This window comes from Pezoporus occidentalis, unplaced genomic scaffold (assembly GCF_034315485.1).
Source record: "Pezoporus occidentalis ecotype Australia unplaced genomic scaffold, CSIRO_AGI_Poc_V1 ctg41, whole genome shotgun sequence".
NCBI lineage: Eukaryota > Metazoa > Chordata > Aves > Psittaciformes > Psittacidae > Pezoporus > Pezoporus occidentalis.
In genome coordinates, this window is record NW_026915736.1 from 2868661 (window position 1) to 2891675 (window position 23015).

Consider the following 23015-nt stretch of genomic DNA (forward strand, 5'->3'; position numbering starts at 1 on the left):
GCAGGGAGGACGCTGCACTCCTCTGTACCCCTGCTCTGCTTGGTGCTGTCGTCATTGTCACAAACAGCAAAGCTCATAAGATGATGTTGTCTCCACTGCCTTCTCCTTCCCCACCCAAGCAAAAAAAAAATAAATCTGTAGCAATGAGATATTATCTTTTCTTTTCTTTCTTTCTTTTTTCTCTTTTTTTTTTTTCCTTTTTTTTCTTCCTGCTGCTATAAAATTTCAGGATGCTCTAACAGTGTATTTATTTACTATATTTGAGAGGTGGTGTTTAAGGGGGGATTCCACAGCTGCCTCTAAACTTGCAGTTTAAGGTATCCTGAGTTGACCCCTACTGAATGTATTTCATAAGGTCTGAAATGTTTTGTGACAGGAGCACATCAGCCTATGCCTTTCACAGGAATGGTTTCACCTATTGCTTGCTGCTAGCTTAATAACCTTTTACTATCCTTTCTGCCAGATTATTTTTTCATAGGTTCCCCTGGGGTTTGTCCATGCGCTGAGTGTGTAAGGGACCACTAAACAAGAAGAAAAAACCTCCAGAGATCTTAGCTGAGCAACCCTATTTAAGTAATAAAAACAATTGTGTTTGAGCTAATTGCATAGAACAAATGTTTAAAGGATGGAATGGCAGACACTTGTTTGTTAACCCAAGCCTTTATTAGCAGCACTGTTACAGTTATGGAAGAATATGATCCCTTTCTGAGCCTCACAGACTACCTGGATCCCTGTAGTAATTCAAAGCGCTGCTGGATGGGCTTTGTGAGTGTTGTAGGACTAATCCCTATGGTTCCTTGATTATGAGCATGTGCAGAGCAGCCGAAGGTACAGTCGTGCATGTAGAGCTAACACACAGAGGCTTGCCTTGCAATGCCGTGTTTGTGCATGTGCTCCCACAACTGAGGAGGATTCAGGGAGCCTGCCTGCCTTGCTGACTTATCTGATGTTTTCTTGTTTCTGTTTTAGCATTCAGGATAAATCCTTCAACTCAACAGCTTTAGCAGAGTAAGTGAACACTTTAAAGATGTCCTTATTTCTAAATAAGAATGATGAGTTTAATTACTGTAGAGAATAATTGTAAGTAGTATGTAGAATTACAGAGCTATCTTCCATATATTTTAATTCAGTCTTCTGTAATCTAAGTATATTATTAACTGTATGGGAAAGATTGCATGAAACAGCTGCCTTTACATGCTCTGTGACCATTTACCAGTGAAATATTTTTCTGGGAGAATGTATGTTTGCTGCACATCACACGTGTTTAAATGCATGATTTTCAGTGAAGGATAAAACTTCCGTGAAAATATTGTTTATTTATGGTACTTGACAAACCCAAGTATGTCAGTTTTCTAAGAACACATGGTCTGTACTTCCTGCAAGCATTATTAGAAAAAAAAATTGCAAATATTGTGAAAAAAACCCTTGTATATTATTTAGACATACCAAGTACCAAATATGTCATCTCTTTATAATCAATTCCATAAACTCATTAAAAGCCCTTTCATATATATAATGAGCATAACAACACATAAATGTGTTGATTTTTTTTTTTTTTTCTGTCTTAAAGAGACAGCAGGACAAGAGAGAACATTAAGAAGTTAGAAAGGCAAAGGTTTTAAGGAACTATTACCAATGAAATCATCTTTGTTTTATTTCAGTCTAAACCACTTCAGTTTTGGCGTTCTCTATGTTATTACCTTACATGCTTTTGATTGTTTCAAAAGCTTCTTGGGAATATTCTTCAGCAGTAATGTGCCAAGCAGTTTCTCAGGAAGGAAATGATTTATAGATTTATTTGTGTATTAGGTGAGTTTTGCACTGGAAAATTACTCAAAATTCCAAACACACTAGCTGGGCAGTGAGCTGTTTTCCTAAGAGTTGTGGGGACAGGATACATTCTGAAAGCAGGCCGCATTGTAATTGTTTGAGCCATCCCCAAGTGTTGCTAAAATCCCTACAGGGAAAGTAACATTTCATAGGGATTCAAGTAATTTCCCTCTCTTACATTGTTGTGCTTTATTTGTTTACAATGTCTTGCTTTATTTAACATATTAACTTAGTTACGCTTTTTGTGTGACTGTGGCAGATATGGGAAGATTTAACAAAAGATAATAAATTGTTAAGAAATTTCTTAATTATTTTCTCATGTCCCTATTAGTTAAGTGCTGAATTGTGGTCTGTAAAATTCTGGGATGCTCCCCCTTCGCAAAAGAATAACCACATTACAGATAGTACAGTTTTCATTAACTTTTTTTTTTTTTCCTCTTTCCCTTTTCTCTCTCCCTGAGTGCATCCATTGTTTCCCACAGAGATTTCCTTGGAGCAGTCCCTGTGCTCCCCTCACCCTTAAGGTTTCTGGGACCTGAAGGTGATGCCTTTCTCTGTAGTACTATGTGTGACCATTATGGCAAGGGCCAGGTTGGCATGAAAGTTGGCTGCATAGTGTCAGCACTGCCCCTGGGGAAAGGGCAGAAGGGTGCAGACAGTGCTGTGTTGTGCGCTGCTGCGCCGCAAGGCAGCAGCGTGGCTGAGCCGAGACTGGGCCCGGCATTGCCTGAAGGATGAATCTCCCTCATTTAAGCTGCTTTCGGTTTTGTTTCAGAGGCTTTGATTTTTAATCTTATCTTTACAAACACGGAAGTAGAAACATGTTTTTAGAAAATAAAGCAAGTGAGCTATGACATCTGAAATGTGTTGTACAAATAAATAAACTTGGTTTCCAGAGTTGACTTCTCTAATTCTTGGTTAGAGCCTCCTTCCATCCCACAACCCCCTCCTCCCAGCCTGTTTTTAAGAGCTGCAGTTCTTACTGATTTCAGCTCTAGTTGCTTGTGCTGGTCAGATCTAAAAATAGGTTACTTTTGTTTAGCAGAATAGAGAGCTTGCCATGCAACTTTAGACATCCTTGTTTGACATTTTCTGTCTCTGTTTGTGGTGAATTCAAAATTAAATGCTCCTGAATGGTATAAAATCGGTGATACAATACTTTCAGGAACATTTCTCCAGACAATGCGAGTGCCTGGGGCTGCTAAGCAAGCCATGGGTGCAGCCTGGTTGAGTAGTTCAGGTGAACATCTTAAAGGTCAAGTCAGCAAAAGGGAGCAGTTTTCAAGTGGTACTGAAATGGCTCCTATGGAAAGGTGAAAATGGAAGAAAGTTAAAAAAGTTAATCCTGTTAAACCATAAATCCTTGGAAGAATCATAAGAGGCAGTACTATAAAAAGTATGAGCAGCAGTCCATTTAGACTGGGATCCCATTTCTGACCTGACTGGCTCATGACATGAGATGTATTTACTGCTGAGAGGATGTCCTTACTCCTGAGAGACATATCCATCAATCAGTAGGTAGATTGGCCACTGAAGGAAAATGATTCACATCACTGTTTTGGTCAGAAGACATGCTTCCTGCTCAATGTAAGCTTCAACCCATATGGATTTATATCTTGAGGCAGTTCTGGCATGTTGTCAGATGTTTTAGGAATGCATGAGATGCTGCTATAGTTTTTGGATTGGTGGGAACTCTCATGTAGCCACAAGCTATTCAAAACTGATCAAACTCTTGCCTATCCCTTTATCTGTTAAATATAGCTAAAGTTGGACAGCAAGATTTACAAGTTGCTGGTGAGAAGTATGCGTGCATGTCTGTGTTGATATGTGCAGACAGGTGGCATGAACATGTAAATTACATTTCTTAAAGAAGCCAAGGTAAAAACACTGTGCTTTAGTAATGGATATATGCATTATATCAGGAATTCGTCTTTTTAAAGGTCCTGCTATGGTCTTAGCCTCAAGCACAGTCTGTGTGAATAAGCTGTCTTGGTTAGTATTTATTTTTATGAGGAGAAAAATTTCTGTTAACAATTTCAGTGTGTTGCTTCTGAACTTCCTTGCAATCTTTTATTACATGATGGCCACAGTCTTCTCTGATTCATTATTGCTTATCTTTCTTATCTAGTGCTATCTGGTTATTCAAATACATTTTGTCATGCTCACTTGTGTTGTTTATAAGTTCTGTCTTGCTTTACGATTTTAATCAGTTGATGGATGCTAAGTTAGGATCTCTACTTCTTCAAGATCATCTTATTACAGTCAGCTTAGGGAAATCAACCCCCAGGGAACTTTCCCAAATTAGGGAGCATGCACATAAGTATGTGCACATAGACTTGGCTGATAGACTTGTGCTCAATCATCCATTGTCCCTCCAGTGAGCGTTCCCAGTTACCAGACTGGTCTTTCAGGACTGAAGATTGCCAAGTGTGGTGGCTGGTGAGAGAAGGAGGTGGATGAAATTGGTAGCAGAGCTGCTTCCTCCTACCTCCTCTTCCTGTGGCACATACAGGACAGAAAGGTTGTCCCTTTGGGGAGTATTTGGGCTTCCTTCTTCATACCCCCAGTATGTCCTATCCTTATACCTTGCTGGTGTTCATAAGGTAATTAGTGATAGACCAGAAGGGAAGGTGTGACTGGCATCTTGGAGGTAAAGGCAACTAGATTTCTACAGTGAATTTATTCATTTTGTACATCAGCCTCTGTCTTCCATCTGTCACCCCACTTTGCCTTGTGGGGAAAATTGCACTCATTGAAGGAATATTGTGTGATTAGGGGGGATATGCAACTGTAGTTATGTGTTCCAGTTGTGAGCAGCAAATGCTTTCATCCGTATGCTGATGTATTCAGGAAGTGTAAACACTTGAGTGTCCCTTTAAATACTTTCTGCTGCAGTCTGGCTTTTGATAAAGATACTAGCAGAGGACTGGTGGGAAAGAGGAATATATTTAAAACCTTGCTATCAAATTGCAGCACAGAGCTGTTATCACTCAATGTGCTCTGTCCTTAAGCTCTTCTGAAAATTTAACAAGTCAGCGGAAGTACAGGCTGCTTCCCCCATAATGAAGAGATTCCTCTGCCAGGAAACTTCAAGTGATCCAGGCCTGCTTAGTGTCTGTGCTCTGTGAGTATGAACACAGGGGTGACAGGAGGGCCCCAACTTTTGCCCCCAAATAATACCTTGAAAGGATGTATGCCTAATTTTAGAAGCGTATGTAAACATATGCATGTATATTATTTGAGGAAAGACTGCTCATAGCCTTTGCAGTTATTCTACAAAGTTTAGCCAATCTACACAATATAGTGTTCAGCACTGAGTGGTTAGCATATTTATCCAGATTTCTCTTTTGATTAGGCAGCCTTATGTTTCTAACATAGGGGATGTAATTGATTATGATTCTTCTTGTATCTTAAAAAAAATCTGCTACTTCACTTTTTAAGACTTTCTATTGTATTCGGGGATTTATTTTCCTGCTGTACAAAGAATGACTGCTCTAATATAGTTAATATTTTTGAGAGTCTTGGAGAAAAACACCCTTTGCTAATTGTTTCTATTTTTCTTTTTTAATGTGAAGCACATATAAGCAATTAAAACACAGTAAGTTTCCTGTATTTTTTATGTAACATTTGAATTCTTCTTCATCATTATTTCCATCTGGCTGAAGATGACATACCAAATCATGTACACTTAAAATCTCACATCCTTTTCTTCCTCTGAGATTCAGACTATCATGGAGCAGCTATGGAATTAAATGACAATGGCTAATGTGAGAGAAGGAGAAATGTGTTTATGCTTTGAGCTGCATTGTCATATTATTAAAAGCTAAATTTCTGCAGCTGGCAGAAAATCATCAGTTATCTCCTCTCCATTTTCAAGGTGTGACGGTGATTCAGACTCTGTACATCAAGATCAAGCAGGCAGTTCCAGCCCCAGGTATTCTACTGCAAATTTTGTCTGAAATCACTGGCAACAAATAAAGCTGTCAGAATGCTTCTGTAAACCATTAGAAAGAAACTGTTAAGGGAATGCAGAATTTCTAGGGTATTAACTGCTAATGCTATTAGTATTTCTGGGAAATGCATATTTGTCTTGTATATTTTTGTGTAAAAGATATTAATTTAAGTTGTTATTATGTAAGTAAATTTATTATGGTCTGTGTTCTTAACTTCACATCAAATTGCTTCCATTCAGATGCACCACTGATGCTAATTTTGCTGTATAGCAGGTAGTACAACGTACTAGTATGTGGAGTTTTGCAACTCTATAAGGATATGCTGATATACTCATTGATGAGTATCTCTGTGAAAAAAGCATAATTCAAATTGTAATTCAACTGAAGTATTCTTGAGGCATGTATTTCTCATGGCTATGTTAGTTTATGTTGATTGTTAGAGGATGCAACTTAACCTGTCAGAAAGAATTTAAAGCTTTAAATCAGATGTTACCTTAAAATTAGCAACACTTCTGCACATTGTTGAAATGCCCTAGGATATAAAGCACCCTACCCTGTAACTATAACAACTGTCTTTTGAGCACACTTGCATAAGCCTTGGGCAGCAATGGTGTTTAACTCATAGGCACCCTGCAAACATCCATCTGGATGCTGATGGGCCACACATGGAAAGTGAGTTTGGCAGCTCAGAATCCTTAGGAAAAAACATCGAATTAACAAGTTATGCTTGCTAAAAAAAAATCTCAGGGGCATTAATTTAATAGTTCTTGAACCCCTCAGTTATGGAAGTTCCACACCAGGAGAGAGGTCGTCTCTCAGCTAACCATTAGGATTTTACCAGCTGAAACTAACATCTGGAATTTCACCTGCAAACTGTGCAACAGCCAGGGAGCAGTAATGCCAATCTGCTTACCCTGCCAACTAAGCAGGCAGCATTGCATTGTGCGTTGCGGTAGCTTTCTTAATGGTACCAGGGCAATGCTCCCAGTGAAAGGCATTACACCAGTCTAAGTGTGGATTGACAGGGTGTGGATAAGGCTAGCAGGGTCTTAGAACAGGCTGCAGATTGATGGCTAGGTCTGTAGGCTAGGCGGAGATTGAAAATATCAGATTCAGTGATTACCTGAGCATCCATGAGCAACAGTGTCAGTTTAAACCACCATATGTGCTGTTACACAGGAGGACCTTTGCTCCAAACTGGGAGTACATGGTGCTTGTCCCTTCCACCCAAACACACCTCTGGCTGTCCAAACCCTACTTCATATGCCTGCCTCCCTCACTTTGTCCAAAAGCCCTCAAAAGCAGACTGTCAGACTGTCAGAAGGGAAGTGTGACTATATAAATGGGGAGGAATTACTGGATGTGATGACATTTTTGTGACATTATAACCTAGATGGGGAAAGGTCTCCTGCATGAAAAAGACAGTTTCAGGTTTTATTTGGGGTATATGAACTATAGGGCTGAAACCAGAAAGTGCCTTTAAAACTAGTCTTATTTAAATGGCTTCACAGTTGAATGTGTAATAATACTAACAGTAGTTTAACTTGTGATTTTACAGTAAACAGTAGCCTCTCAGGTGCATGTTACTAACATATGCAGTGTTTGAGATGTAGACTACTCAACTTCGTAAAATTAAAATGCCATGAAGAGTTAAGAACTTATAGCTGTTTTTCCTTCATAATGTTTTGACAGGTGTCTGAAGTCCTACCTGATACATTTCAATTTTATTTTCTTACAGAGATGATGATAACAAAGAAAATTATCCAGACAACACTGCTGTCTTAGAAGAAAGGCAGCTGCCTTTGCAAGATACTCAGCATCACAAGCAGCAGGCTGTAACTGACTATGCTCTAAAGCCTGAAATGGGTAACTTGAAGCTGAGAAAACCTAAGCCCATTGCAAAGCTAGAAAATGGAAAAAGCCATGAGGAAAGTCAGGTAAAGAACTAAACTTATCAAGGGTAGGTTTATGCCACAGTGTCTGAGCAAATACACTTTTTGAAATGCAAAGTGGGACTCCCTGGTAATCCATGATGTAACTGAGATCCCACAGTAATCTACCCTCATTTTTTGACAAGGCTTTTTCTGTTTTATTTCACTGAGGATCTCTTACGCTGGTATTTTGGCTGCCAACAGAGAGCTTTCATATTTTATCTGACTTTCTGGTTTTGTTTGTTTGTGGTTTGCTTTGTTTGTTTGTTTGTTTGTTTGTTTTTAATTTTAAAATAATAATCTATTCCAGTCGAGATTTTGGTACCAGCACTCTTTCCCACAGGCTTCCCAGGTTGAGCTGAGGGGAGCAGAACTGTAACTTTTCTAAAGGCTATAAAAGAAGACTAGAAATGAAGAAGCTTCTGCTGCTGTCTGTGGTGGTACATTGCTATGTAGACTCCAGAGTTACGACTTCCCAGCAGCTGCTGGAAGTGCCTCTATTCTCTCTGGTGCTTCCTGAGTCATGTCTTATGTGAGGTCTAAGGGCTAGAGTTCTGGTCCAGGTTTAACCCCTCAGCTGGAAATATTTTCATAACCAAGAGAGTTGATGTTAATGTGTTGGTGGATTGTTGGACTGTATTTGGCACAAGACCTGACATTGTTAAATACAGATGTTTGCATTTACATCTCTTCTTTGATGCATAATTATTTGGTCATTTACTGTCTCTTCTTGTTTGTGGTTAGAAATTTGCAGAGCGCTTTCTAAAATGCTTTGAACCCATCATAGACCAGGAATTATTTTGGTTCAGTTTTTCAAACTTAGGGAATTCATAATTTTGGACTGCATGTTTTACCCTCTAAGTGAGGAATATCCTTTTGAATTCCAGAAGAAAAAGTAAAAGCAAATGGCATCCAAATGGTATTATCACGGTCTCTTTCAGAGTATTAATTTCCGCTCTTGTCCTACTCTTCTTGCATGCTTTTCTGGAGTTCACCCCTGAGGTGAAGTGCTAACTTCTGATCTTTTGCAACTGTATTGCTTTACTAGGAAATATTATTGAGGCTGCAGGGAGGCGAGATGTGCATGTTTATCGGCAGATAAGAAAAATGAGGAAATTTTGCCATATAAAGGGCAAGTAGAGGCATATCAGGAAGAAGAGTCATGAAGAAGTCATGAACAGGGATGTATCATAGATCATCTGTTGCTCTTTCAACCACTTCTGAGTCTGTCTGCCTGCTCCCTGCATATGCCATGCATATATCTTTCATCCAATGAAAGCTAACAGCACAGATTTACTGCTCTATAGTATTTTATGTGGCTTGAAGTGGTTAACTGAAAATGTTGATATTCTTTCATGGGAAACTTTTTAAGCATATAATTAGACTGCCATAAGATACCAGTGAAACTTAGACGTGCAGCCTCTGGAAGTAAAAACAGTGTCAGGCAGATAATTTTCACATGACTCAAAGGCCTGAATTAGGAAAGACCAAAGTGGTCCTGGGACCCTACAGAACTCATTGTTCCCATTTCTGGCATACTGGAAGAGGTGAGATGTTTAGGTACCATTTCATCTCACTTGAGGGATGAGAGCTCATGTAGAGCTTTGAGTATAATATACAACACAAACACAAAGCAAACATTGCTCCATAATAGGAACTCCAGTCGTTCATACAAGGAATTGTATCCTAGTACTGAAAGACTTTTCGATAGGTATCTTGTATCCACCCTGATTTCAGTTGTGCTTGCTGTAGAGGAAAGAGCTTGCCTCTTGGAATAGTTTGCAGAAGGAAGCTGTTTTGGAGAACACATCTACAAAGCCTTTCATTTTGCACAGCCTTCATATTCATTAGTAAGGGTGTGCATGCTCCTTGACCGTGAGTGCTTGCCTTTCTGCATCTTCAGCTACCACAAGGGCTTTTCTTCTTAAAGAAGCCAGCACCTGGCTCCTGGCTTTGGTGGCAACACCCATGAAAACAAGGCTCTGCTTGCAGAAGACTTCTGCAAAGGGTTTGTTTCTGTATGTGGATTCTCATTGGGATCTTCAGTATGTTATGACCTCTCAAATCCTATTGCAGCTGTCTGTGTTAGCAGCCCTAGTTGTGAACTGATAGCAATTGCTTCTCTCCATTTTGAAACTGAAAGCAAGGTGCTCCTGTGTTGTTTCTAGTAGCTGCTAGATAAATAGAATCAGTTTATTTACAATTCATTAGTCCCTACAATTACATATGTACATGGCAGGTTGTTATTACCCGGAAAAGTGAGCCAGGCTGATGCTTTGAAATACTGTGCAACTCCATATAAATTCTTTTTGTGAAACACCTTGCCACCAAGTCACTCAGTGAAACAGGTGATGTACTTAGAAGCAGCTGAGGTTGAGCTGACAAACAGCAATATCTGAGTACATGCACTTAAGAAAAAAAAAGCATGATGCACTGCACATGGTGTTCAAACTTCATCCTCATTTTCCTGAGTTTATTGATAGAGCGCTCTTTCAACAGTCTCCTCAATTCCCCAATCTGACTTCTCTGAAGCATCAGTGACAATATTGCACTGACAGTATCTCTTTCAAAGGCATTGCTCTGATAAGCCAAGGAAATATTTGCTATTTGCTCCTATGTGTTATAAGCCCACGAGTTGCTTTTTCAGAAAATTGTCCATTTAAAATCAGTGGGTTATTGTGAAATAAATAAGTTTGCTCTGTGTGTTGAAAGGATTAAAGTCGATTTGTATGGGAGCCAATTTTGCATGCCTTTCTACTGGTGAGAATTCAAGGGGTTTCCGTTGTAGAAAGGTCAGTGGGAGGGAACAGTCCGCTGTGTTCAAGTAGACAAGAGATGGCTGTCTTGGGGATTTTATGCTTCACAGCCTGCTGAAGTGTGATACCTGTATCCTGATTTTTTTGGACACAGTTGTAGTATTGTGGTCATGTAACCTAGGTCTTAATGAAGAAAAGGTTACTACATCTACAGATAATTAAGAGGATCAAGTTTAATAAAAGTGCAGTACCAAATAACTTCACTTGACCACTCATAGGCTGATAAAATGTCACTAGAGTTATTTATTCGGGGGCAGGAGCTGGGTATGGGGGGCAGTTGGAGCCTTTCCAAAGTATGGAAAGAGAGGCAGGCTGCTGGAATGTGATTACACCTCTGTACTCCAGCTACTTAGTTTCATCTTTCCTATGGTTTCATGAACTTCTTTAGCAATTCTGCAATGTTAATCTATAGGAAACCAAATTAATTAGGATTTATTTGTCTTCAGGGGGTGAGAAAGCATATGCTCAGAACATACACCAGACAGTCAGTGTAAGAACAGGTTGTTAGGAATGGAAAGTCTGCTTTCCTTACCTAATCCTTTCTCCTGTCACTCACCTTTGATGCAGTCATAAATATAGATTATTAAATGAGTCATCCTCAAATTCCTTATTGATACTGAGACATACTTATAAAATGACACTAAACATGCTAGCTAGCAGGTAGAGACTGCAAAAATTCAGTTTTATTATTAAGGTAAATGACTATAAATTTAAATAGTGGCTTGACAACCAGTGCCAGGACAGGAATGTTGAAAACTGCTGTGTGAAATATTATATTCTGAGTATAAATTATGTGGGCAAATTGCACGGATTTCAAATTAAAAACCACAGAGCTGGTGGTAACGCGTTAGCTATATAAACACGTAAATGTCAGGCAGTCTGCAAGTTCCACTTCAGTTTTTAGTTACACTCTGTTTATGTCTAAACAGGACCTCCATCATGGATTAAATCTGTTCAATTCACTGTCCATTCACTGTACCTACTTATTTTCTTGTATGAACTGGCATTTTCAGGAGGGGTAGGAGGCACTTCTGCTCAGGACTTCAGTTCTGGCTATTTTCTAACTGACACAGCGCCATGAGGTACGCCAGGGCTGGGGTCCAAAATGCCAGTACAATGTTTGCATGGTCTTTGCATTTGAAGAGAGATGGAAGTGTTTGTGTTTTGCGTAAAGCATATAAAGGATTCAAGGCACTTTCTGGAGTCCAAGAGCAGATGAAGCTACTCCATAAACACAGCAAAAGTTTGTATGCCTGTACTATAATTCAGATGCTCTGACAGAGATGGGTTATGACATGCTGTGGCTTTTTTGAGGGAAATAGATTAAAAAAAGATAGCTTGTGAAGCAGAAGCTTTAATTTTTGTCTGCTTTTTAACCCACATATTATTTAGTATATAAAGCAGGTATCATGGCAAGTATCAGTGATTATGCAGCACTAAGACTTGTTGGAGATTTCCTTCTTCACAGACTTCTTACCAGATGCAACCTCGTTGTACAAGCTTCACTCCATAGTTAAGAAGGAAGTAAAATACAAGACAGCACTATACTGTTGAATGCCTTTGACACATGAGGAATGGATTTCATTGCTCTCAAGAAACAGAGACATCAAGGGTGTTTCCTTAGAGATTACCTTAATCACATTGTTGATGAGCAACAACAAAGGGAAAGAAGTAAAGAAAAGGAAAAAAAAAAACACCAAAGCAAAACCCACCTATGTCCTCAAACATCAAGCCTGCAAGTGAGCACTTATGACCAGCATATATTCTTGTCCTCAGCTTTCCATCTAGCGGAAAGTATCTTGTATTGCTATGTCCTCTCTTCTGATATTGGAGAGGGTTATATGTTGCAGAAGATGCTTCTGCTGAAGTAAGTTTACTACTGTAATGCAGGTTTGGTTTTGCACCTTAGCTGGACTGACTTTGCTTAAGTAGTACAACACTAAATCTTCAGCCATAAGGAACAGTTGCTTAATTTGAAATGCGCTTGTTTCACTCATTTACATAGCACCCAAAGTTTTCTTATAAACTGTATTAACAGCTTTTGCTGTCAACATCTAAAACTAAGCATATCTAAATGTAGAATGACCTTAGCCCTCCATGTTCCCATTCGAACAGTCCTATCCAAACTTCTGACCTCCATTTTCCAGATATATTGCTTTACCAGAGGAAGTGAACACTATTGTTTTGCAAAGCATGTTGTATTTTAATTTTATAAACTATTAGAATAAAATACTGGATGATAAAAGCTAATAAAGACGTAGGAAAAAGTCACACTTTTATTATAGCATTTTCAAAGAACTTCATTAACTTGCCTCTTTGAATGCAAGGGAAATATTATAACCCACTTTATAGGTAAAGAAATTAAGGTGAGCTGAACATGTCTTGTCACAGTCATGCAACTGGTTTTCAAAAGCTTCAAGTAAAATGCATAGTTTTCTATTTCCTACTCCCTCAATTTGTTGGAATAAATTGGCGTTTTTATTTTCTGTGTGGCAGGTTGGTTAAAGTGATTTCTTTTTTCCTCCCTGCCTTTCACTCCTTCTGCAGTAATGCTCTATTCGTAAAGCTATGCATATGCTAGGGAAGGGAAAGAGCAAAATTAAAAAGGAAACTGGTTAAACCTTGCAAATCTTACTTAAGCATTTGCTTTTGTCAGCCAAAATTTTTCTGATAGTGGCCAAGTAATAAAATATTACTGACATATGAGTAAATAATTTCAAATTAAATGTGAGTGTATATATAAGCAAAACAATGTTAAATTCTGTGTATTAGTACCTCTTAGCTCAGAAGCTGACATCTCTTATCTAACTAATAAACAGAAAATGGGTTACAGTCTGCTTTGGTTTCATAAAACGTTTTACAGTGAAAGAAGATATTACTCTGTTTAGAACCTTTTCTAGTCTGTATTTTCCAGTTGTTTCTAGATAATTACCAAAAAAATAAGAGAGAAACACAATCAGCATCTGGTCTCATGGAGCTCTTTTTTTCTTAAAACAAAATATTCAGCTGAGCCTGATTAGTGCTGACAGGGCATTCAACATTTCTTTTCTTTGTGCAGGAGCTGGAAAGTGCATTGCCAGGACTCCCAGAGTGGCAGGGGAAGGCTGGATCCTCAGCTGATGACTATGCACAGAATGTAGCTTTAAGATGCCAGGAAGCAGTCGTGAGATTTCAACCAAGGTAAGCCTTGGCATAAGACAGCACATTTCACTTCTGATTAACTGTAGGAAAGGCTAATTAATTTGCTGCCTTTTGTATAAAATATTCAGACTCCTGGCTCTCATTGACAGGTGTAATCTGTATTTATATGACTAGAACTGGTTGGAGAAAGTGAAAGGGATGAAGATAAGAATGCAAATTTCATCATTCTTTAAACCCCTTACATTTTAAGCTGGAAGAACATCCTCAGTTCAGAAACTTCAATTCCTCTGTGCCAAGTTTCAAAAATATCTTGGAACTTCTTTTCCTTTCCCCCAAATGCTGATTTGCTTTTCAGAGCTGTATTCTCACTGAAAAATGGGAATCAGCAAACCTGATTTTAGCAAGGTATTCATTTATGTGTAGTTTAGACTCCAGGTGCTATGGCAACTGTACTCAGTTGAAGGGTGCAAGTTAGGCATTAGTTGAGTCTTGATGGCAGGTAACTCAGCTGTAGTGACTGCTGGAAGTCATAGTTCTCTCATCCTTCATGGCTGTGCAAAAGGCTAAAAATGGTGTTTCAACACAACCAACTGACCCAATCTATCAGTCAAGGTGTGTCTTAAAGATAAAATTTAGCTCTTATTTCAGGCTTGGACTGTGCAAATCATAGAATCATAAAATAGTTAGGATTGGAAAGGACCTTAAGATCATCTAGTCCAACCCCCCTGCCATGGGCAGGGACACCTCACACTAAACCATCTCACCCAGGGCTCTGTCCAACCTGGCCTTGAACACTGCCAGGGATGGAGCATTCACAACCTCCCTGGGCAGCCCATTCCAGTGCCTCACCACCCTTAAAGGAAAGAATTTCCTCCTTATATCAAATACAAACTTTCCCCATTTAAGTTTCAACCTGTTACCCCTTGTCCTATCACTACAGTCCCTAGTGAAGAGTCCCTCCACAGCATCCTTATAGGCCCCCTTCAGATACTGGAAGGCCGCTATGAGGTCTCCACGCAGCCTTCTCTTCTCCAGGCTGAACAGCCCCAACTTTCTCAGCCTGTCTTCATATAGGAGGTGCTCCAGCCCCCTGATCATCCTCATGGCCCTTCTCTGGACTTGTTCCAACAGTTCCATGTCCTTTGTATGTTGAGGACACCAGAACTGCACACAATACTCCAGGTGAGGTCTCACGAGAGCAGAGTAGAGGGGCAGGATCACCTCCTTCGACCTGCTGGTCACACTCCTTTTGATGCAGCTTGGGATACGGTTGGCTTTCTGGGCTGCGAATGCACACTGAAGCTGGCTCATGTTCATTTTCTCATTGACCAGCACCCCCAATTCCTTCTCTGTAGACCTGCTCTGAATCTCTTCTCTGCCCAACCTGTAGGTGTGCCTGTGATCATGCTCTTCACAGAGCATGAGATCATGCTGTTCACAGCCATCAGTTTTCAGGGCACTATTTTACCCATTTCCCATGCTCAGGTGCTGTTTTGACCCTGCTTTGACGTGCACATAAAGTTTCAGGAAGGTGAGCCAGGTCTGTGCTCTTTGCTCTCTGTTTTGAGGTGCGTGACAGATTTGCTGCTGTGTGGCAGGGGCTCTGGCTCGCTTTGGGGGCCCTGGAGCAGCAGCTGTATATCCCAGGGATGCTCAGTGCCTACAGGCACAACTAGCTGACATGCAGAATTTGTTGCCTCCAAGGCCTGTTCAAGCTCTAGGTTAGCAGTGACAGTTGCCATCCAATGGCAGTTTAGTGCTTCATATGAAATGAACTGGTTGCCTTCACTACAGCTTTTAGTAGGCGATGTGGTAAATGATATTAATTTATGCTCCCAAAGGAAGTTTTAGCACAATGACCAAACATTTAATTAGCTTTCACAAAGAACCTTTCCACCCTACAGTGCTTGTATGTGCAGTTGAAACACTGCATCTCTGAGTGTTTCTAATTAGACCCAGCCAAGGAAACCTGACTTCTCTTTTTCTGGCATTTTTAATGGTAGGAAAATATCACATGGATTTCTTGTACAAAGGGGCAAAGTGAGTTTGATATCAGAGAGTTAGACCTATCTAAGGGCTTTGCTGGTAGGAGGTCTGTGTATGGGTAGGTAATGAAATAACATTGGTTAATTTTGATTGATGAAAGGAACATGATTAAATAAATATGGACTTTAAAGATAAGGAGTAGAGTATGCCCGAATAAAACAAGCCACAGCAAAGTTTCCCACTCCATTTCAACAGTTTGGCCTTTTTAGATTGCTTGGTATTAAACCATTGTTCATTATGCCATTCATTCCCATTTAACATCAGGGTAGCTCCTTAGGAAGCCTGCTGTCCACAAGTGCTAAACCTGTTAAATAATGGTACCTGAAGTTAACCATGCTAAGAGCTGTGAAGGCATAATGATCAAATCTCAACTCTGCCCATGTCTTTATTTGTTTATATTACAACAAAACAGAGGAGGTTTTACTCTTAAATAAGGAACTTGGAGTAGAAAAGCATTAATGGATAGTCCTTTGCCTTACACACACTCTTTGTTTACTTTAACTGCCTTAAGTGTCCTTGGAAAAAACATTCCCACCACCCAGGTGGGGCAAAGAACTTTGAGTCACATATGTTGAAGTTAGTACTTCAGTTTGAGGGTTACTGTGTCTGGTGGCTCTTTTGAAGGGTCGCCAGCAGCTTGCCCCAAACATCTGCTGTCAATCAGCTTTGATAGGGCCTGAGCAATTACATGCCCATATCTCAGCTCATGTACGTCTCTGGCTGCTACATCAGAAGAACAGAACTGGCTCATGAACAGGCTGTGAAATATAGCTGCCAGAGTGTGACATCTTGCCTTGTTTTCTGCCTTTTCTGCTCTAGGACATGGCAAAGGTTAAGTATTCAACCTTGGCAGCAGACAACAACCATAGCTAGATTTTGACAGAACACATCTGCTAGCCTCACAAAACTCGAGTTTTACCATCTTCCACCTTTTTTTTTTTTTGCAAGGTTACTGCTAAAATTAGCAGTGCTTTGGAACACTACATCTGCATAGGATCCCTAAGTCATAGACCAAAAGCTGAATGGTCTTTTGGAGAACAGGAGATGGCCACACTGCTACAAGTGTGCCACTTGATACAGTCCTAGATGTCTGTGTGGAGGGTAGGATTTATTTGTCTCATACTAAGAAGCAATGTCAATTGTTTCTAGTGTGGCTTGTTACTTCTGCTCTAATTCATTTTCTGCAGACTTCTGTAGCTCTGTCACTAGTCTTACTGGAATTTCAGGTAAATACCTCTGAACTGTACAGAGTTTTTAAAAGATCTGTTCTAGTGAGTATGGAGCAGCTAAAACCAGGATAGTTTTAATTGGCTAAATATGGATCAAAAACTGCTGAGATATGAAAACTTTTCAGTATAGTCCCTGTTAAGCAGAGCAGTCTAAATTCAGGGTAACCTAACAAGGGATATTCATAAACAGGTATGTGACAGAAAAAACAGGCAATATAAGAGAAACAATCTACAAAAATACAACTTAGAAGTATATATGTTGATTGTGGGTTTTTTGGGGGGGAGTGTGTGTATTTACTTTCATTATATGATAACCACTGAAACAGTGAAAGAAAAGTTTTAGTAGGATTTGAGGGAAATGGAAAAATACTTTATGAAAAGACTACAGTCAGAAGAATGAGGGAATACTGTCTTTTTCTTGGCTAAACTATACATGACCTGTAAATCAAGAATTTTAATTTTAAGAGGTATGTATCATGCATGATTTATGAAAATCAGCATCAATTTAGAATATGAAATACCATCTGCAGGAAGGAAACATTTACATTTTATTACAAGAACATGAATTTCTAATACTATTTCAAGTGATTACATTGAATATTGCTCTAGACATTGTGTGTAGTTGGGTTTGGGTATGACTGTAATATAATCTGCACCTTTGGGAGGTAAAAGTTATATGCAGGCCCCAGGAACAAATAAAAAGAATTTCCTTTTTTTAAACAGAGAATAGGAAAGCCAGTGTGGAACAGTACAGATGATTACAAAAAGCTGCTTTTACCGATTGCCTTCTCAAAGGCAATCAGCAAAGCTGATGTGGGTTGCAGAGCTGTGTATGCAGTTACCCGAATAGAGGATGGTGTTTTCTTGATGCCTGTACACAGAGAGGGAGCTGAAACATGGGACTCCTGGTCAATGGGGATATCAGTGTTTCACAGAAGGTTGCATTCCAAGTCAGTGTCAGAATTACACTTTGGGGTTAAATTTTGTGCCAAAGTCTTTGAAAGTTCCCCCTCTTCCCCATTCCCCAAATAAAGTGGGAGTGGAGTGGTTTAATTTAGTAGGAATCAGCTGGTCCCTTGATTGGTGCCTAATTTCTACAGAGGCTATAGGGTGGCAGTTTCTGTTAGACCTATGACTGTTCTTCAGGAAAACTGGGAATGCCAGGAACAGGCTGCCCTGGATCTTGGACTCAGACAGTTTCTGTGCTCCCCTGTGGGAAACTAAGCTCTAGTGAGGCTTTTAGTATTTAAGCTTTCAAGGCAAGTAGCTTTTGAGAGTGCAGTTCAGGTGGGGACTCTTGTATTTTCCATGCTTTCTGCTGAGTACCTACAACTGAGGGATGTGTGGGAAGAAGTAGGGAAGCTGCAGAACTGCTGATGTCCTCATGCCATATGGCAGACCTGCACAGTGAGGCAGAGCTTGCGAGGCTGTGTTCCCACACAGGCAGCCAGGTGAGCAGGGGGAGAACTTGGCTGGATTCCCTCTGAGTCTTGCCTCAGACCTGGCAAAAATTCATCAAAACCAGTATGTGTTTGTGAATAGCTCTCTGTCAGCAAACCAGGATTTGCTGATGAAACACTGATTTGCTGGGAAATGACTGAACAGTTCCTAAGAACAGTTTCTTCAGGAATCTTCATATTAAAATATTGGTTCTGTGATAATTCCTGTATCAAGACATGGAAAATCCCTGAGCAAGCTCTTGGGTTGCAATACACTTAAGGAAAAAAAAAAAAAACACCCCCCCCCCCCCCAAAAAAAAAAAGAAAGAAAAAAGGGAAAAAGGCAGAGAGACCAAAAAAAAAAAAGCCATCTTACTGTAGCCCAAGTAAGGATTGTGCCTGGTGACTGGGAGAGGTGCTCATAAGATGAAAAACAAGTGTGGCTGTCCAGCTGCCCACAGCCAGCCTTTATGTAAGTGCTGTGATTGATGAAACACGCACTGGTATGCTAGCTCTCTGGCTGGTTGCTTATTCCAGCAATCAGGGACTGACCAAGGAGTAGCCTAGGATGTATCCAAACAGCCTTGGGCCCTTAATGGTGTTGTTTCTTTCATTGCAAATGTGCACTTCATCCGGAGGCCTGTTGCAGTTCTGTATTGCTTTGTAAGGACTCATAGGCCTGTTTTTGAAGTATTCATCTGCAGCCCTGTATTAGGGTGGTGACTATGAACTTCATAACACTTTTTGCCAGTTGTGGAGGTCTCAGAAAAGACCTTTGTGTTTTCCTGGCACTGAGGTGTGTTGGTTGCAGGTTCTGTTCTTCTGTGAAGTTGTGTAATGTAACCCCTGGATAGGCTGGATCAGTCCTCTGATGTGGTACTGAGGCTACCCTTTCTGAGCTGTTAACCTGGTGGGTCACTCCTATGCTGGGATTACTAGACTAGAGACAGGGAAGGAATACTGGGTCAGGATAGTTTGAATCTGGAAAAAGGGGGTTCATCCCACAGCATAGTGTGCAGTTTGTTTGCCAGAATTTATCTTGGCACCAGTAATGCATTAATTGGGCCAAGATATGGAGCAAGTGTGGCATTGTGGTTCATAGACACATAAGCCTCCTGAGGATAGAGTTAGTGTAACCCAGGGTTGGACTGGATTAGGGCTTGCAAATTACAGAATGTAATGCTCCTTTATGGGTTTAGTCTGGGAAATAGGAAGTGAATTTTCTTAGGTTATGTTTAAACATTCTTTTTAGTTTTTTAAATTATGTGGTTTTATTTGAATTTTATGCAAGTTTAGAAGTGATATGCATAATTCAATAATTTACATGTTCTGGTTGGTTTTTTAAACAGCGTACTGCTCATGCAAATTGATCTTCCCTTTGCAGTTTGGTTGGAGCTCTGTTATGATAATTAGTATTTGGATTTTGTTTTGTGATGTCCACAAGCTTCAAATGTACACGTTACTGAGCTGCATCTTTCTCATCCGTGCCATATAGAAGAGGGTAATTCTGCCAAAACCAGAGTCTATAGGGAGAGTGGGAGATCAGGCCTTTCATATTTTAGAAAGCATATGGTATAACATATATTTGAGTGGTAGCCATGGAAAGCATTCCATTTTCATTATTTTACATTATGAAAATTATACAAAATAAGGGTTGCCTACAATTATTCAAAATTTCAGCTAAGTCTTAAAATACGTTTAATGTACTCAGCACAGATGGAAAATTAGGGCTTGCTCCTGCTGCTTTTGAAGTTAATGGATATTTTGTGATTGACTTTTAATGTGAGTAGGATCCAACCCATAGTTATTAAATTGCAAGCCCCTTGTTGCCTGGTGACAATCAGATTAACTGCTCTGCTAGGCAAATGCAGGTTATCTTGGTGAAAACAAAAAAACAGACCCCAAAATTTTCTATATCGAGTAAGATCAGTTCAGCATACTGTTATGTAAATGGTCTTCTCCCAGAAATGGTTATTCACCTTCATGATTTCAATATATCCAGGATCAAAAAAAATGCAAACAAAAAGCATCTTACTCCAGTATTTTCAGTTTAAAGGAAGCAGCAAAATGCAAGACTTCTGCTAAAAGACTTATTCTAAAAAATCAGACAAGATCATCAGCCTGAATGGGAGAGAGGTGGTACTTCAGGGATGTTCTGAACTTTTTAATCTCAAGACTGTGTGAGTGATACAGCTCTGAATTATGTAGAACATCGTATTGCACATGTAAGAACTGCTGCTAGCATTTAGTTTTTTGTTTTTTTTTTTTCTAAGGAGAGTTCACATTTACTGTGTGTTATGACCTTGAAAGGAGTCATCCAAATGAGAAGTGTACAAATCTGGCATGTGTCCTTTTCTTCTTTTTTTTTTTTATGTCTAGCTCTAGTTCAGTGAAATAAATCACTCTAAGTTTTTGTTTTTTTTTCACTACTGAATTAATTCTCCAGCTGTTTGTAGCCTTGCTGGTCCTTTTTTACATGTTATTAAACCAAACTATGAATATTTCATTTTTTTTTCTATTAAATTACCCCTTTTGTTCTCCCTATGCTTTTTCTTAGTTTTTTTTAACCCTCTTCTGCAGTCTCCTACAGTTCTCTCTCATTCCTAAAAGCTAGAAGCTAGTTGTTTGGCATTAATATTTTTGCTTCTGTAGTTCCATTTTCTTTCTGTTCTCTTCACATTATGGTGACATTTGCTATTCATTTTCAGGTGAAATGGCAGAAAGCATATGTATGTAGAGAGCTACACAGAGATCTAGATAAGTGCTTGCACAACAGTCAGTCAAGGCACCTTGCTGGTAAAGTGTCTCCAGAAATCACTCGCTTCTGATCATGTGCATCTTGAAGGGGGTTAAAGCTGGCTGGTCTGTGAGACTTCCCATTCTGGTGCTAGATGTATACCACCTAAATGACTCATTTTTTGTTTCAGTGTGAATTGCACACCTTGTATCCTGTTTGGAGTCAAGTGTTTACCCTCGTGTAGATATCTAATATGTCTATTCTGGTAAACAAAGTGGCATATCCATCATTTCAGTCTTTAAATGTCTCATAAATACGAAGAACTACAACAAAGGCCTGTGCATCTGTCTGCACTGTTTTTGAGGTTTCTAGACTTTTAAAACCATTTGGTTTTGCTTAGAAGACTCTGAGCACAATAGGCTGAAAAATATTAATAAATTTGGCCAAAGGAATCTGGATTTTGTGTTACTTTTGGTCATGTGAGTCTCACAGGGGCCAGCAAACATTGATACCTTTTCAGCAATGTGAAATCTCATTCTCTGAGGCAGCAATAGTTTTCTTTCTTCAGCTTTCTTGCTTTCTTGTGATATACCCATGTCAGGCTTTGAAGCTGACTGGGGAAATCCGTTTGCTTTGGGGAAGGACAATGCTGTGGTATGAGCCTATACAGGTTTCTCACCTAATCCATGGGAAGGCTTTTTTTTAGGCTTCAATTTCATTCACTGGTAAAGTTAATTTGTGACTAACTAATCCTGAAGCTGGTAGGTGTGTGGAGTCTTAGGTCATGACCACATCTGCCTGGATGGGGCACAGTTGACTCTAGCTGTAGTCTGAGGGAAAAGATTTTCCCCTTGCCAGTTCAGGACCTTCCTTTCCTTTTTCCATGTGGAGAAGCAGTGATACACTGAGGGAAAAACAAAGGTAGGGACATATCCAATGGCTGCAAAGTGAAACTAGAAAATCTTTCTTAGTCAAAGGATTTCCAGCTCCACATAAGAGTCCTTCGGGTCTTTGTGAAATTTGCAAAACAGAACTTAAGCAGAAAGTTGAAGATTGGGAGCCCGAAATACTATCAAATTTAAATATGGAAAGAAGCATTCTCCATGGCTCTGATACAGGAAAACTCTTGTTCCTGACTTAAAGCATGGGGGACAAACTGTGCTTCGATCTAAACATATGCTAGAGCTTTCTCTTGGCTTTAATTCCATTAGCTCACAAAGATATTGGGAGCTGATCATACTTCTGTAGAACTTTTTCTCTGTGGCAGAGCGAGCCAGATTCTAATGTCATAGTTTCCAGGACCTTATTCACAGTTTAAATACATTATTTAGGATTCCAGTAAAATCACTGTTGTTTTGAATGAGGCATAAAATACAGATGTAACTTTGATAAAAATGTTATTTTTTAAATAAAACAACTTTATCCCATAACTTGTAATTTATGTGCAGACATGATGGAAGGTTTTAAATATTTGCATCACAGATAAGCAATCTATTGAGTGAACATTCTTGTTTTGTTTTGTAGAATAGATCAGAACACATGCATTTCACCAAAAGAAGCAACTGAGCAATTTAACAGCTTAAATGAGGTAAGCTTAACCAAAAGTTGAAATATGATGTTACAGCTTTGGACTTAGATGTTTGTTTGTTTGTTTGTTTGGTGTTTTTTTTTGTTTGTTTGTTTTTTGTTTTTGTTAATTTTAAGGTTTTGGAACAATGTAATTTCTTGAGAATTTAAGGTTAGCTTTTTACTAAATCATCCTAGTCATGTTTTTGGAGAAAAGCTTAAAAATGTGATACAGGACTGCTATAATAGTTTAAATGCCAGAGGCAAGAGATTAAGCCAGCTTTCTTTTTGTGCTCAGAAAAGAATTAAACATTCAATATTGACTGA

General features: G+C 39.4%; 1 protein-coding gene across 6 annotated transcripts in view; it reads left to right on the plus strand.

Annotated features, from left to right (window-relative positions):
• Window positions 1-845: 845 nt before the first annotated feature.
• FAM13C (family with sequence similarity 13 member C) overlaps window positions 846-23015 on the plus strand; it is a 55716-nt gene continuing 33546 nt past the window's right edge. Inside the window, exons 1-5 of one of the 6 annotated variants that reach the window (XM_062634036.1) lie at window positions 846-1008; window positions 5708-5764; window positions 7522-7720; window positions 13589-13710; window positions 22647-22710. In XM_062634036.1, the coding sequence (XP_062490020.1) occupies window positions 947-1008; window positions 5708-5764; window positions 7522-7720; window positions 13589-13710; window positions 22647-22710 (504 nt within the window). In that variant the 5' untranslated portion in view covers window positions 846-946. Of the gene's footprint in view, window positions 1009-3591; window positions 3681-4442; window positions 4955-5707; window positions 5765-7521; window positions 7721-13588; window positions 13711-22646; window positions 22711-23015 lie in introns of those variants that run through there. The other 5 variants (XM_062634031.1, XM_062634035.1, XM_062634033.1 and 2 more) reach the window with 5 other exon arrangements.